Source organism: Elaeis guineensis, chromosome 4 (genome assembly GCF_000442705.2).
Source record: "Elaeis guineensis isolate ETL-2024a chromosome 4, EG11, whole genome shotgun sequence".
In the NCBI taxonomy this organism is placed as follows: Eukaryota; Viridiplantae; Streptophyta; class Magnoliopsida; order Arecales; family Arecaceae; genus Elaeis; species Elaeis guineensis.
The window spans coordinates 38,628,409-38,644,984 of NC_025996.2; the positions used below are offsets into that span (position 1 = coordinate 38,628,409).

Below are 16,576 nucleotides of genomic sequence, written 5' to 3' on the forward strand. Positions count from 1 at the left end.
GGTTAGTGAATTCTACATTGTTATGCCATCCCTTTTGCTTGTAATGGAACCTGATGGAATGCTTAATTGAGATTGGGTGGCCTCGAGGATGCTGATGAAATTCTAAAAGGTTGAGACTTGAGATTTGAAGTGGAGTTAACACTTCAAAAGGAGAGAGAGCCTCCATTGATCCAAAATGGCTGAAGTTGATCCTAGAGGTGCCAACCACCGTTATCCCAGTGGATGGGGTTGTCCTGGTTTTTCCATGGAAGGGGCATGCTAGTGTCCCATCTGTCCCGACACTTGGGACAAGGGATGTCTTAATGCGTGCCAATTGGGATGCTGGGATAACGGTGGGACAGGTCCTATCCCGACACATGAGATGGTACCCTGTCCCAATGTCTTGCGGGACGTCCTATCGGGACTTGAATCCCTGATGCCAGCGATATAATATGTCATTCACCCAATCAGCCTGATTTTATGCCTGGACTCTTTAGATATTCGAATGCTGAGAGTGAGCATGATGATGTTAAGAACATGATGAACAAAGCTTGGCAGGAACCAATCAGGAAAAACCTGATGTATATATTTTTATTAGCAATCTGAAGATTTGAGAATGTTTTTCTTAAGAGCATCAATCAGAACTATTTAGAGCTGGTCTTGAGAATCTTTTGAAGAAAAGAGAGCTAACTGTTAAGTTGAGCAATTGAAGATGGAAGGTCAATATTATGGTAGAAGCTATGCTGACTCAAAAAGCTAAATTGGACTGGACAACTAAAGGCACACTGAAAGTCAGACTTCTTCGATGTTTCTCTAAAGGCATGAAGGAATTTAAATCTAGGAAGAGGCCTTCAAATGGAAGATCAATTCTTCTTGGTGGAACCAAGATATGATAATGAGAAAGTGACTAGTTGTTTCCAAATCTGAAATAACATTAAACTCTTGCGATGAGAGTTTTTGGAAGAATTTATGACAAAAAAGTCTAACAAATGAGATTCAAGAGTTTGCTAATCAGTCTGTTTTTTAAAGTTGAGGTTTAGAAAGTAATAATATAGGCAGATTGTTGTAAACCTTCATTTTTGGATGGTTTCTTCACTGGCTTCTTTAAAGGTACTTGGACTATTATCTAAAATGACCTCATAAAAGTTGCATGGAACTTGTTTGAATCGTGAGACTTTTAGAACATAGCAATCATACCTTTGCAATGCTGATTTCAAAATGCAAAAGCGTAGTGACTAGTTGTTTCTAAATCTGAAATAACATGAGACTCTCAGGATGAGAGTTCTTGGAAGGATTTACGATAGAAAAAGGCTAACAAATGAGACTTAAGAGTTTGCTTATCAGTTTGTTTTCTAAGGTCGAGGATCGAGGTATAGAAACTAATAATATAGGCTGATTATTGTAAAGCTTCATTTCTGGATGGTTTCTTGGCTGGCATCTTTAAAGGTATTTAGATGATTGTCAAAAATGATTCTATAAAAGATGCATGGAACTTATTTGAATTGCAAGGTTTTTGGAGAAGATCAATTATACCCTTGCCGTGCTGATTTCAAAAGGCAGAGGTGTGAAGTTAGTTCAGACTTCTTCCTTTGATAATTTTATCTAAAGTACTATGATGACATAATTTACTTTTATGATATAGTGGGTGCTGATGGGTTGAAAAATCAAAGAAAACCTGCTTTGATAGTGGGAAGGAATAGAAATGCTAATATCTTTCTCATCTACAAGATGATCTGGAAGGTCAAGAGGTGAAAAAGTATCAAGGTAGTGCAAGTTTCCATCTTAAGATGGATATTAGTATGGTTTATGATAGTGTAGACAAAGGATTCAATACTGGAGATGCTAATGAAAACGAATTTCCTGCAATAATGGATCATGTGGATACTAGAAAGCATCAAGATACCCTCTTTTTGAATATGCTGACTGGTGTAGTTGGGGAATTCTTCAATGTTAAATGTGGCTGGGGACCGGGGGACCCAGTCACCCTAAATTGTTTCATTATTGCAATGGGTTTTTCAAAAATAGATGATCTTGATTAAGGTTACTTCATGGCGCTGAAACCTCAGTATAGCTATGCAATTTGTATTCTGATGTTCATTTGTGATGTCCTGATTTTTGTGTAAGGCGACAGCGAAACCTTGAATAGCTTGGAGGAATTTAGATGCTTAGATGAAGCAATAAGCTGAGACTTAGAAAAGAGATGCTGAATCGTAATTGGTTTTTAGGATATGCTAGTAACAGAAGAGGCAAAGAACTTGAGATTCTTATTTGGGATAGGACACTATTTTGGAGTCCCTCTTTCACTCAAGATGTTTGACAAGAAAAGTTGTTCAAGCTTGGTGAAGCTAATTAAACCATGGTTCTATCATTTCATTTTAGTGGCCGGTAGATCTGTGTTTGTAAAATATGAGTGCTATATGGGTATCGGATGAGCAAGTTTCTATATCAAAATGGAATTATTCTTATTAAGTGGGTAAGGGGGTTGTTTGCTCCTTGAAATTGAAAGGTAGGTTTGGAAATAAAAAGATTAATAAAATGTTGAGTAGGCTGCTTTCAAAATTTTTGGAATTTCTATTCTATTCATAAGTCTTATCACATCACCAAACCCATTATGAATCTGGCAACATAGAACCACGTCTTTGTATTGAACAGGTTTAGGAAAATTATTTTAAAGGTGATATTTGGATTTGGACTGTCAGAGCATTTGCACCTTCATTTGGAAAAGATATTGCTAGCAAATCACTTTAATTATTACGGGATATTGCATCATGGTTGAAGGAAGCAACATCTCAAATCCCGGCTGGACGTTCCGCAGGACATTAGGATGGGCCCGATGGGGTACGATCCCGAGTGTTGGGATAGGACCTTCTCGCTATTGTCTCAGCATCCTAATTGGTATGTCTTGGGACATTCCCTATCCCAAGTGTTGGGATGGGGCGAGACGACGGCGCATCCTGTTCCATGGGTAAATCAGGATCACTTTGTCCCCATGATTTAAAACCTTAGAAGGAAGAGCCTATCATGGACGAAGCCTCCATCTTCAGATGAGATGGTTCCTAAGAGGTCCTTCTCTCAGCTTCATTGACCATTAATGAGGTCTAAAACTTGGTGAGAGTGCATCTACCATCGAACCCCTCCCAAAGATGAATTGTTCTGGGAATTAGAGAATGAAGGTCAGTTTTCAGTCACTTCTATTAGGAATGTCTTGAAGATATGGGCAAAGGGGTGGTTCATTGAAGTTCATTCATATGGCATAAGTGGAAAATTCTGAAGCATTTTGTTGCTGTTTGGAGAGCCTTTCATGGAAATTATTTAACTCAAAGGAAGCTTCAGGAGAGGGGATCGCCATGTAATCCGATTAGTACTCTGCTGGGCAGATTTTGAGTATTTAGATCACTGACTCTTCAATTTTGCATACAGTAAATGAATGCTGAAGGAGTTAAAATTGCATATAATATGGCAAAATGTACTGTTTATGTGCTGGTTTGGTGTGCTAGGAATGCGATGATATGTAAGATTCTTCTGAGGGAAAGTTACGCAAGATCAAAGGGTTGAGACTGATAGATAACTAGGTGAGGATGATGAGCAAAGCATTGTTGAAGGTGTGCCTCCTCTGTGGGAAGTTATGGGCAGATGGAAATAAAACAGGAGGAAATTCTTGGGAGACCATAGTTGAGTAAGGAAGAGATTTAACAGCACTGCTAAAGGCTTGGTTGTCCTGAGCTTTGTGGAACGTAATTTGCATAGTTATTCTATTTGTATTTTTGCTAAGTTTGCCACACTAGTTGGTACAGATGCATACCAATCCTACCATATCATACCGATATTGAATGGTATGTTGTACAGGGGGCATACTGGCATTCAGTATGCTGAACTGGCCTCCTTGCTAGGCATATGGATATTGTAGTAAGATGGTACCGGTCTGGGATTTGGTAATGAGATGGTGAATTTTATGTTGTGTGTATTACTAGTACATATGCTGCAAAATTTAATAAAACGAATACTTACTACTTGTTTTCTTACTTCTACGATATTTAGGTCCTTTTGATTTCTTTAAGCTTTTTCCTTGACTTTTCTTCAAATGTTATTTGGTATTTTTTCCCCTAATTTAACTTACACTCTTTTGAAATGCCAATGCTTGCATTTTCTCAACTGAGCTGGAGATATACACAAGATAGCTAGCTGAGTTGCTCAACATGCTTTTTATTCATTGCTGCAGGTTCCAGCTCGGGCAGCAGCAGCAGCTGCTGTTGCTCGTGCCCTTGCTGGGCTTCCCCCATATCAAAGGAGTATGCTTCGATCAAATTCCGGAGAATTGGTTTCAATCTATGGCAGCAGATCTCAAGATCAAGTTATAGAAGAGCTTGAGGAAGACTTCTATCAAGAGGTTCCGCTCTTCCAAACCACCATTGTTAGATGATTTTATTTCTAAACTAAGACTGTAGGGAGGCTAGCTTTGGATCCTAATATTTTACTTTGATGACTTGCTCCCCTCCACACCCCCTCCTCTCCCCCAACCTGGCCATATAACCTTTTTTTGTACTTGATGAGCTTATCTGCTTCAATTGGGAGAGGATGGATAGGTGGATTTGCAAGCAGAATCTGGGAAGCAAAGCATCTACGTTAAATAACATTCATAGTCATAAAATTATTGAAAACACATCATTTGATGGATAAGCTTTAAAAGAAATGCTCATTAATTGTTTTCAGGAAATGATAAATAGAAATTAGTACAATTGCAATATAGATGGTACATTTTGATGTAAATATGGTAACAAGAAAAGAAAACTGATCAAAGAAGGTGATGTAAACATTAACAATTGGATTTGGTAGTGAGAGTGGAAATGTAAGGCTGGTGTTGTGCAAAAGTTGAAAGGCTGGTGTTGTGCAAAAGTTGAATGTTTAAGTTAAAGCCACTAAACTATGGGAAAGATGTGTATAGGCAGTTGATTTCAATGGAATTGATGCAATGCTGTTTGAAAAGGTTTGCAATAAATGTTGCAAAAGAGGTGATGTATGTTGACATTCTCCATCCATCAGGTTTGCCGTACTGGCTGGTGCCAGTGCATACCAACTGTGCTATACCGGTATCAAACGGGTATGCGGTATACCAAATGTCGGTACACTGATCCGGCCCCCATACTGGATGTACCAACATGGTAAGTGGATGGTACTGGTATGGGATTGGGTATTGGGACGGTGAACGTTGATCCATCCAGTATTGGTATTTTGTTATGCTGCAATAATATAATGCTTGTTCAATGTTTTACTTTGTAGTGGTAGCAGAAAAAATTTCTTTTTTCTTGTTTGTAATTGTTGGAGATGTTAAGTGTTATATGTCCATTTGCAGGTAATTTTCTTTTACAGTTTTACTTTTCATTTTTTCGTTCATTTTTAGTGCAATCATCAACGTAAATTACAACATTTACCTCCATTTTTTAATGCATTCTACCCAGAACAATCTTAATTTTGGTGGTGAACCACAAACATTCAATTTTAGTTTTGCAAGATCTAGTGATGTGTACACATTTATATGCGACAAAATAGATCACCCTAGATTCTTAACAGAATCTTCTGTTGCTTTTGCTGACTTCTCTTAAATGATTTCATTCTTTTGTTAAAAATGCCACCCCTTTTTTTGTTGTAAACGTCCTATAATAATTTTCTGTTAGGTAGGCATAAGCACCTGTAGGTACCAGGGTTATTATAAGCAAAAGATGATCAAGTACTTATTGAACAAGTACCTTTAAGTATGATAAAGGGAGATCTGGTTGCCATGTTCGATAAAGTTTATAAATTATAATCTTTACGTAATGGGAAGTGAGTCATGGGCCCCAACTAAAAAGTACGTGAATAGTCTCAAGAATGTAATGATGATACCTCTCAATGGCCTTATTTAATGTGTGTGAGAGGACATGATTATTGAGGTAATTTGCTGTTTCAAAAGTCCAGGCTTTAAGGTTAGAGATGCTTCTGTACCATCAGAATGGAAGGACCTGATGGAAATTGCAGAATTAGTTATAGTCTTTAGCAATCAAGTATCTATGGCTGCAAAGACACGGATGATGATGCATGAGGACACAGGCCTAATTCTAAGTTTAAGCACAAAAAAAGGTGAGGGGGCATGACACCACATGATAGACTGAAAGATGTGGAGGACCTTAATTTATTAGATAAAAAGGGAATATCCATTTCTTTACTAACCTAGAATTTATAGTTTGATGGGCAAAAGATACATTGCGTAGACTTTAGTATGAATCTGCATTCAAACTTCAGATACAGAGATACAGCCAACAGAATAGTAGTTTAGTTAGATGAAAAATAAAATTGGTACAAAATATAGAAAGTTAGAGTGTAGATGGAAAGAGGGGAACACAAAGATGGTCCATTCGGAAATTCCAACTTTCAGTATGGACTTAGGCATTTATTGGACAAAGCATGAGGATAAGAGAAATTAATTGAGAATAGATCGACTGACTCTTAGTTTATAAATAACCACAGAATATATTAAATATGTGGAATTGGCTAATTTCTAGTCTTCTTAAAGGAAATAATGGATCCATGTTGGGAGATGGACGAGGATAGCTGTATAAGTTGCTGATGCTGACTCTTAGGGTTCTGTATTTTGTCATTCTCCTTTTTGATGGTTGCATTTTCTTGTACCCTGCTCTGAGGTGAAACTTTAGGTATATGGTCTTTTTTTTTCTTTTCTTTTGCTTGATGTTTCTTTTTATTCTTTACTTTGTTTCTCAAAGACAATCAAAGAAATCCTATGTTTAGGCACATTTCAATTCAATATTCTGCTTGTCAGGTTTTTGCATACTTGTAGAAGAGTTACATTTGTTTGTCCTTTCTTCTGCAATATCTCCATATGGTTTTTGTCATTTTTTAAAAAATCTTTTTTTAGCGACCACTCCCTCTGTGTATTGCATCAGTATGATATTTCATAGTTTTGTTACCCAATGAAGGAAATTACCTTGCCGACGTTGCTATTTGTGTTACCACTACACAATTTTTTAAAGTCAATTACCATAATCATCTGCTTGCAGGATTTTGATCCGGTGAGGCATGTTCTGGAAAACATTCCATCTGAAGAAAACAGTGCTACTTATTTTGATCAGAAGGTTAGAATATAGACTTATTCAGTTGAATACTCACACTTTAACCTTACTTTGCATTTCATCTATATGGCGTTACTGTTATTACTTGTCCATCAATTCTCCATGATGTGCATGGCATTATGTTGATATCTTACCTTTTTTGTCTAGGGGCCCTTTGATTTCCCTGTCAGAGCATTGAATTACTACTTTAGGTTTTTCTTCAAAAAAAAAAAAAAAAAAAAAAAAAAACACTTGTGTCTCAGTTAATATTTTGTAATTTTTCTTGTAGATTTAGTTGAATATGTTGTTATGATATATAAGGTGGTTGTTTAAGTAGTGAAGCATGCACCTCATTTTCCTTTAGTATTTATCTTTTCTTTTTTTTTCCCTCATATTCCAATATTTTGTGTTGTTCTTTGACATGTAACATGGTTACAAAGAACAAAACATTCATTATATTTGTTAAAGTCCTATCTTTCAAAATGTGTGAAGATGGTTTCATGATACAAGATCAGTCATTTGTTACTTTCTACAGTCTGTTCTTCGATTGGGCCAGCTTGATAGGATAGCAGAACAGTTGTCACGACATGTTATGGAGCATCATGAAGAGATGGGTATGTTTCTAATCTGGAAGCTAGAGCCAAGAATTGTCTGATTAATCTGATTGAGTGCCTGTTCATATGATTTTCATGTTTATTTCAGTTGCAAAAGACCCACCTTCAGAGGAATATTTTCTGCAAAATAAAGTCACATTATCGGTTAATTAGTTTATTTTATTTTGTGGTGATGTAAATTGTAAGCACCAAATGTATATATTTAATGTGCATTGCAGATTCTTCAATGTTGATTATCTTATGTAGTGTATATTTTATTCATAGAGAATCCTTTTTCTTGTATTAATAACTATTGTCTGGTGGTTATTCCTGGAAGCTGGAACAGTTTATTTGATATTCTGATTTATTCCCTGCATGATATTATGCATCTTGAGGTGAACCAACTAAATCCTGGGGTTTGTATCTTTGTCAGATATATAGTGGATCTTGAATAAGAATTTGTCTAGCATTGAAAGAATGCAAAACTAAAAGATGAATAAATTTTGCAGACAATGCATTTTTTAATACTTATGAGATATACATCGATTTGAAATTTCTAGGACATTCTGATTTAACAGTAAAGTGTTAACCATTCATGAATAAAATTTGCAGACATTGCATTTTTTTAATACTTATGAGATATACATCGATTTAAAATTTCTAGGACTTTCTGATTTAACAGTAAAGTGTTAACCATTCATGATGCTGGTTCCTCAGTCATTGGGTAAGCTTCAGTACTACTAAGGCGAATTAAATTTGTCCAACTAATTGTTGTGAACATTGGCATGATAAGTACATGATCCAAAACCAGAAAACCTTTATGATTTTATATTAATACGCACACATGTGGATGTATCATGTATGCTCCTCCTCTGTGTATGTATTACATCTGTGATTTTTCATTTATCAGCCTTGACTCACTAGAGAAATACTTTTGCATATCTTTTGAATATTTTCCTTTTTAGTATCTTATTAAAGGAGAAAAGGAGAAAATTAATTTGATTTGTTAATGTTGTTCCCGTATATAAGATATCTGGATTGCAGTCACCAAGCCAAGCAGGGTTATGATTTATGAATCTCTATCCTACAACATATGCAATAGATGGAGTGGGAAGAGGCTGGTAATCAATTGCCCCAGGGTGGGGGGGGTGTGTGGATATTCTGTAAGGAACTAGAGATAGAGGATGGGTGTGATGTTTCTCTCTTCTTTTGTTTTCTTTTTGATGGAGTCAAATTATTAAAAGTGATGCAAGAATAGTTTGGGGGTGCATAGGTTTGTAAGAGATGCTTAGGGGTGTGAGTAGGGACATGGGGCGGTTAAAGAGTGGAAGTTTTAAGAATGGAGCAGCATTGTGTGATTGAGAAGTTCTAAATAGTACATAAAGAGCGGGAGGATCTATATTATATCAAGGAATGCGGAACCATCCTGTTCGGGGCATACCAAGCCATACTGGCGTCGGACTGGGATGGTTCCAGGTTTCCAGCATTCAAAATGAGAAATTGGTGAAGGAGGGAGAGAGGGAGGAGGTAAGCATGGAAAAGAGGAAAAGAGAGTTGCCAACTTCATTTAAAATTTTCAAAATAAAAAAAGAGCTCTATCCAGGACCTCTGTTTCAAATGAAATGGGGTTTTGGAGGGTGGAGCCTTTCCTTCAACCCTCCATGACCCTCCCTGGCCCTCTGCAGCCCTCCGGCCCTTCGGCAGCCGTCCGCCACCCTCCATCTCCCCCCCTCTCTCTTTCTCATTCTTCCTCTACCACACCCTTTCTACCATGTTGGGCCATGCTTTGCGGGCTTCTGTTAGCCTTCTCCCTTCCTCTCTCCCCCTTTCCGAAGCACGGCCTCCGTCAGCCTTCTCCCTTCCTCTCTCCCCCTTTCCGAAGCACGGCCTCCATCAACCTTCTCCCTTCCTCTCTCGTGTCCTGTCTCCTTCTCACCCCCTCTATCTCTCTTTTTCTTTCCCCTGTTCTCCCTCTTCCCTGCCTTCTCTGCTGTGTCAGCACGGGCCCTGCACGGGATGGTATGGCAGCATACCGAATCGGGCCACTGGTCATCTTAGTATGGGCCCTGAGACCAGCACAGTGATCCTTGATGTATATTAAATTCTTCAAGCATACACTGCTTTAAGGGACTATGGCTGAATCATAACCAGCAAACTATGTAATCATCAATGTAACACAATGTAGCCTGCACCACCCTTTTTCCATGTGAATTACATGCCTAGCTAAAGCTGCTCCTATAATCTAATCAATGCTTGGAGGTTCTTGAGGCATACATCAACCCTCAAAATGCTTATGCAACTTAGATGTTGCAAGTAACTCTTTCTGACTACGTGATATAACTATAAAAAAATTGCATAGGAGTTTGTATGCAGTAAAATCTAATAGAAGTTATCTTAGAAAAGAAAGTAGGAAAGAAGGAAAAAACATATAAGTAGGAAACTATGCTTGTAGAAAGCATGGAAATATCCCAATTCACATGGTTATTAGGTTGGTTGGAGGCATAATTTGAACTATTTTCTGAAGAATTAGCAAAACATTTGTGCCAAATTCATATTAATACTATTAATATTTAAACATATAAGTTATCAGTGCATAAAATCTACTTTATAAAAATTCACATGTTTGTTCTGCACATGTTCTTTTAGCATAAGTACAATACATGACTTAGGTATAAATGAAGCAGAAATATATTTATGAATAGGATGTGTATGCATACGAGCACATATCTGGTCCTTTGTATGTACCTATGTTATTATAATGCTGACAATCATGCTGTATTTTGCTATTGTTTTGAGCAAGTATCTTTATTTTACTGCTTTAGAAATTGATGAATGCATTTTTAAATATGTAGTATCATTCCTTTTCTTCAATAATGCACTTTATTTTTGATATCATTAGTGTCACAATGTAGTGAACCCAAGAAGATGACTCCTATATCACCACTAAATTAACATGCACTTTGAATCTAATCCTTCTTGCTGTACTATAGCACATATTTATATTGTTGAATCTAGTGTATACTCTGTGTTTCTAAATATTGATATCTATTTATATTTGGGTTGATGGATCAAATTTTTTTCTATTTATATAGCATACAATTTACATTACCACATTAAGCTTCCATCCATTTTGTGCCCATTTGATGGACAGTTCGAAAAGCTCCTAGGTATTTTGTATGTGTGGATCCTCAAATTAAAGGGTCTATCATTGTTATGTATTTATTGGAGTAGGGTATCAATCCTACATTCCTACTAGTAGCTAATTTTTTTCTTTGGCGACACACTCAGACATGTAAAAAATAATATATGAGCTAGAATTCTATTGGTACAATTTGAGCTATTCAGATATAGCTTCCACAGAGTTGTTCATGATACACAACATTTAAAATTCCTAAAAATCAGAAGTTAAATGTTAGGAAGTTTCTTACCTTTGGATTAAGTAGTCATGAAATGAATGGTACAGATTGTGCTAGGTTGAACTTGTGCATGATGGGCCATCAAAACATGTATGGATGGAAATTCTTTGATTCTTGTAAACCAACATTTATGAGTTATGACAATTGATTTAACTTGCATAAAAAGATATTCATTTGTATTTCCATCTGATCTTTTAATAATAAACTCCAAAAGAAAATTATTTCATGGTTTTTAAGTGTTTTAAATGTTGTGGAACATGATCCATAAATTGGCACCTAGTTTCTAACGGCTCATCCTGTAATTGACAGTAGTTAGGCTCAAATTCTTTATGAAGAATTCTAGATTGTCTCTCTCTCTCTCTCTCTCTCTCTCACACACACACACACACACACACACACACACACACACACACAAAACAACACCCCCTTCTTTTTGTAGACACCACATGCTCATGTTGAAACCTGCATAAATGCTGGCATGTACATTACATGTGAATACATATGAATGCATATGCACAATTTTCATGCAGAAATATATGCTGGTACATGTACAGATATGTGACACATGAACATACTTTTAGATGCACACATTTTTAAGTATTACATAGTTGTGTTTTTGTGTACAACAGGGAAAAAGTCTCATGCGTACAAGTATATGTAAATGCATACTTACATTACATGCAGATATACAGAACATGCATAAATGTACATAGAGATTAAGCATATATATTTGCATGTATATTTCGGTGTATGGCTATGTATGGGACGGCTTAAATGTGCAGGAGGTATGTTTTTCAATCTGCTTATAATGTGTTTCTTTAATGGTCAGTGAAGGGGATGCAGTTGGTCATGGAGTTGGAGCAAGATTTGAAAGTTGCAAATGTCATCTGCAGGGTATGGTTAGTTAGCATAATGTTCTTAACACTGGGAATTACATTCTGTTGACTCAATCATTAAATACATTTTTACAATTCTTGCTTTGATGTTTTGAATAATTTAATTCTCCTTCTGTCCCCCCTCCCATGTAATTGTCATGGTCAAACTTGTAGAATGGGAGAAGACATATAGCCTCGTCAATGCAGGAGGTTTCAAGGGATCTTGTTGTCAACTCACATTCAAAAAAGAAACAAGCTCTATTGGTAACTATATTATCTACATCTTCATATTGCTTTGTTTGGTACTATTTTTTCTTGGATGGTGTTGAAAATTTGAACTATTTGCTTGTTAGTTCTATGTATAGTGTTTTACAAAGTATTATTGCTGTTACTTATCAGCAACATCCTGCCAAATTGATATGGATTATGCCCAACAAGCAACAAATATCTGTACTAGTTTCTTTTGACATCACGTGGTTACCTTATGTTTGAAACATAGCATCAGCTATTGCAAAGACATATTTTGATGTATGTTTCTATCTTAACTTACATAGGATTGCACTGAAAACACTTTTTCATTTTTATGATTCGCTTTATGAACTCATCTTCACGGCGCAGCACTTCCTATTATGGACTAAATCTTTAAAGAATGCCAGGATTTTCAAGCCCCTCACAGGTTTAATCCTTGTTTTCCTGTGTCTCCCTTATCATATTTAGACCTTTCTGTGTAACTTGATTTTTTCCCTATTATATTCATGGACCTCTTTTATTTATGTTGAACATGATGATGCCAATTGAATTCGCTTCTTATCGCCAATCTACTCATGCTTGCTGTAATATGCTGACTGGCTAGTCTTTTCCAGTGGCATAATATCCATAATTGTTAACCCTGGCTCAGCTTTATGAATCTCTGCTCACCAGTTATTCCTATTTAAGGATTCCCATAATGTTATTGCATGCTTTTCCATATTCTTTATTGCAACTTCTACCAATATTAGCTTAGGTCTTCTCCACTTCTCTGTAACTGTAACTCCAGCAAAGATCAGGGCACCTCTCCTTGCTATTTTCTCCTCTGATATTTGTTAAATTGCCCATGCCATTTCAGTTGTTTATCTTTTCCTTCTTTAATTAATGCAACTCCCTTTAGCACCTCTGCCATACTCAGTAGTCATTGTATCCATCCTAGTTTTACCTCACGTTTATCTCAACATTCTCATTCTTATCATATTTAACTTCTTTTCTTGGGCCTTCCTTGTTGCCCATTATTCTGAGCCTACAATGGTTATTGCCAAATTCATTGATATCATGTTAAATTGCAAATATAATATTTCTTCTGAGCAATTGTGATGGCATTAATTCCCACCAAGCTAAGAAAGAGAAACAATCAGAATGTTAATTGTCCTTTTTGGCTCAAATAATATCCCCTTGATCATCAAGTGAAAGCATGTATCAGTAAATCCTTTTCCTTCTTAAACTTTCTCTACATTCAATCTTCTCGTTGTTGATGGAAATAGATGTTTCAGCCGTTCTTGGTTGCGGTTGTCTCCAAATGAAATTCGTTTTCAAATGGGACTTAGCAATTATTGGCGGGGAACCTGTTTGATTTGTAATTTTTGCAGGGTTAAATGATGTGGAAGGATTGCATTATGCCTGCTGACCAATCCTGTTATGTTTCAGTGATGTGGTAAAACAGATTAAGTTCTTGTACCAAAAGAACTTTAGATAAGTATTTTGGTAAATTTGATTATAATAATTTAGAGGCCTCTTGAATTACGCTAAATGGACAAATGTGATGAATCCGGTATCATTTCTAGTCTATGAAAGAGATATCTCATGGTATTGTATTTCTGAAGGTAGATTATTAAATTTTGGTGTATAGGCCTTAGAATCCACATTGGGAGTTTTGTCAAATTTCTTTCAAATGGCATCTTGTTACACATATTTATTTTGATTGTTGAGACAAACTCTATATACTGACCATGCAACTGTATACAATTTATGATAAATACGAAAATATGATTGTTAGTGAGGACCAAGGTACGCCATATCATCCTAAGCTAGATGGTATAGGACGTATCATATCATATACCGATTCAGTACTGGCATGCGGTATGGGGGGTGTATCAACACTTGATATGCCGAACTAGCCCCTGTACTTGGCGTACTGGCATAGTACAGGGTGGCACCGGTATGGGTCCTGGTATCAAGACAGCTTACCATGGTGAGGACGCTCCACTAGTTCTTTGACCAGGCACCTTAAATAAACGTAGTCCATTTAATGCATATGGCATGTTTTAGTAAGGTGTACATGCAAGCATGCACGAATATATGCATATACTTTTGTATATGCATGAATATATTAATGCATGCGTGCATGTGCATGTGTATGCTTGGGTTTTGTGACTCATTTATACCCATTTATCTTGTTCCCTTCATGAATTGGCATGGTCCCTTTTTTCTTCTCCATGTCTATTCTTACTTTCCCCTCTCTCCTATCACAAGTATTTTGCTTTTTGCAATGCTTAAGGTAGTTTTTCCATGTGATTTTTCTCATGAATTTTTGATATTCCACCTAATTAACCTATGTTCTCATTAATAAACTTCAAGTCTGCAAGATCACTATTGTTTATCCAAATATTTTCTCAACTCTTTATACGGTAATGTGTGTCATGGACTCGAGTTGGAGATTGTAAGTCATTTACTGACATGGCATCTGATGTAGGGGTCTGCATTTTATGCTTTAATTTGGTTTAGGCCTACTTAAAATAGTTGACAGTGATTAAATTGAAGGGGTGACATGTATATGGTTAATATTTGGAGTTGTATGACCAAGTGAACTATATATTTGTGCATAATGCAGGACATGCTTCCGATTCTAGCAGAACTTCGTCGTGCAATAGACATGCAAATGGAACTTGAAGCACTAGTTGAAAATGGAAATTACTTTCAGGTAGGATTTCAATATATTTCTTTTTTTGTTCTATTTAAGCTTTTAGATGCTCAGCTCTTGCAGTTGTGCAGTTTTTGTGATGGAATTGTTTTCATTCTCTTGGCGATTTACTTGCCTCTTATGACAGGCATTTCAATTGTTACCAGAGTACTTGCAAGTTTTGGAGAATTATTCAGAACTTTCTGCTATTCAAGAAATGGGACGTGGTGTTGAGGTCAGTTTTTTGCTTCATTGAAGGAATTCATTACAAGATGTTTACTAAGACTCAAGCAATTTCTGTGCTTTTCCTCTCTACATAATTAAATCTTCATTTCCTTTGTTTTAAATTGGGAAACTAAATTTGGTATTACTTTTTTTTTTCTTATTTTTATATTAATTCCCTCTTTGTTTTCCTACTGTAAGATTATAATAGTTAGTCTTATTAATCTTATTATATCTGTAGGCTTGGTTTGCAAGGACAATCCAAAAACTAGATTCACACTTACTTGGAGTTTGCCAGATGTTCAAGGAGGAAAGCTACATAACTGTTAGTATTCTCATCTGTTGGCAAAGAAACTTATCATTCTTTTGTTTAAATGGGTGCTGCATCTAAAGTGTTGAGGTTCGATGGTATTCTATGATATATATGATTTACCACCCTTTTAGCTGCATTTGTGTGGACATTTCATCATCTCTTTATCTTATTTAGAGTAAAGCTGAACATATGTTGCCCTTACACGTCATCTTGCAGGAAGTTTGATTCATCTTATCATTTGTTAATAGTAAATTGTAGTATTATGTTTCTTTAATGAAGGCCACATATTCCTTTTATTTCAGTGTCTTCTTTCTTTATTTGTAAGAGCTGTAGTTACTCCTCTTTCTTTAACTGTTCATTTACTTCCTCCATGGTTATTGAATTGGCAATAGGATGTAGAAGCAAGAATGCTGAAACTTAGGAGAGGGGGGATTGGGGTTTGCATGGTGGGTTGGTCATCATAAGTATGCTTCGTTTGACTACAGCAACATAAAATGCTAGTAATTTGAGGTGCAGTCCTTTAAAAGAGCTAATACTTCAAAGTTTTGGAGCGCTTATTTTATAACTGTTGACTATATTAGTGTTATGAAATAGTTTAAGAATTGTACCCTTTTTTGGTGGTTGTTTTTGGTCATGCATAATCAGAAATTAATGCAACAAAATGGAAGTGCAAAATAGATTTCCCCCAGCATTGAAGTTTGTTGAAGGATAGACGTTGTAGCAATGGGCATGGAAGGTGCTAAACTACTTTCTTGAATTATAGAATAATGGATTTTGAAATCTAGGTTGCTCTTAAGACTAAAAGTTCTGTATGAATGAATTCGACTGACTCATAAATAAATCTTACTTGTCATTGGCAAATTAAGCTAAGGATTGACTTCACCTCCCTGTAAGTTTCTTATGATTTAAATGAAAAGTTATGCAATTGCATGACAAGTTTGGTGCTGATTATGTGACAAGTTAGCTTTAAATTGGTTTCTTTCGCTGTCCTGTATAAGTTGAAGTAACCTACAATATCAACTCAATTTATTGACAGAGTGTCAAGAGCCTTCTGTTCAGAGATTTTGCAATTTACCTGTCTCATTTGTGAAATTTGGTTAAAATGAAGGCTGCACTTTAAAACTCTGTTTTTTTTTAAAAAAAAAAAAA

General features: G+C 36.2%; 1 protein-coding gene across 1 annotated transcript in view; it reads left to right on the forward strand.

Moving 5' to 3' along the window:
- The window catches only part of LOC105042925 (uncharacterized), a 55,667-nt gene that overhangs the window by 2,906 nt on the left and 36,185 nt on the right, over positions 1-16,576 (forward strand). Inside the window, 8 exon segments of the mRNA XM_010920294.4 lie at positions 4,199-4,366; positions 7,029-7,103; positions 7,615-7,693; positions 11,918-11,982; positions 12,138-12,227; positions 14,824-14,913; positions 15,041-15,127; positions 15,356-15,439. Of these exon segments, the coding sequence (XP_010918596.2) occupies positions 4,199-4,366; positions 7,029-7,103; positions 7,615-7,693; positions 11,918-11,982; positions 12,138-12,227; positions 14,824-14,913; positions 15,041-15,127; positions 15,356-15,439 (738 nt within the window).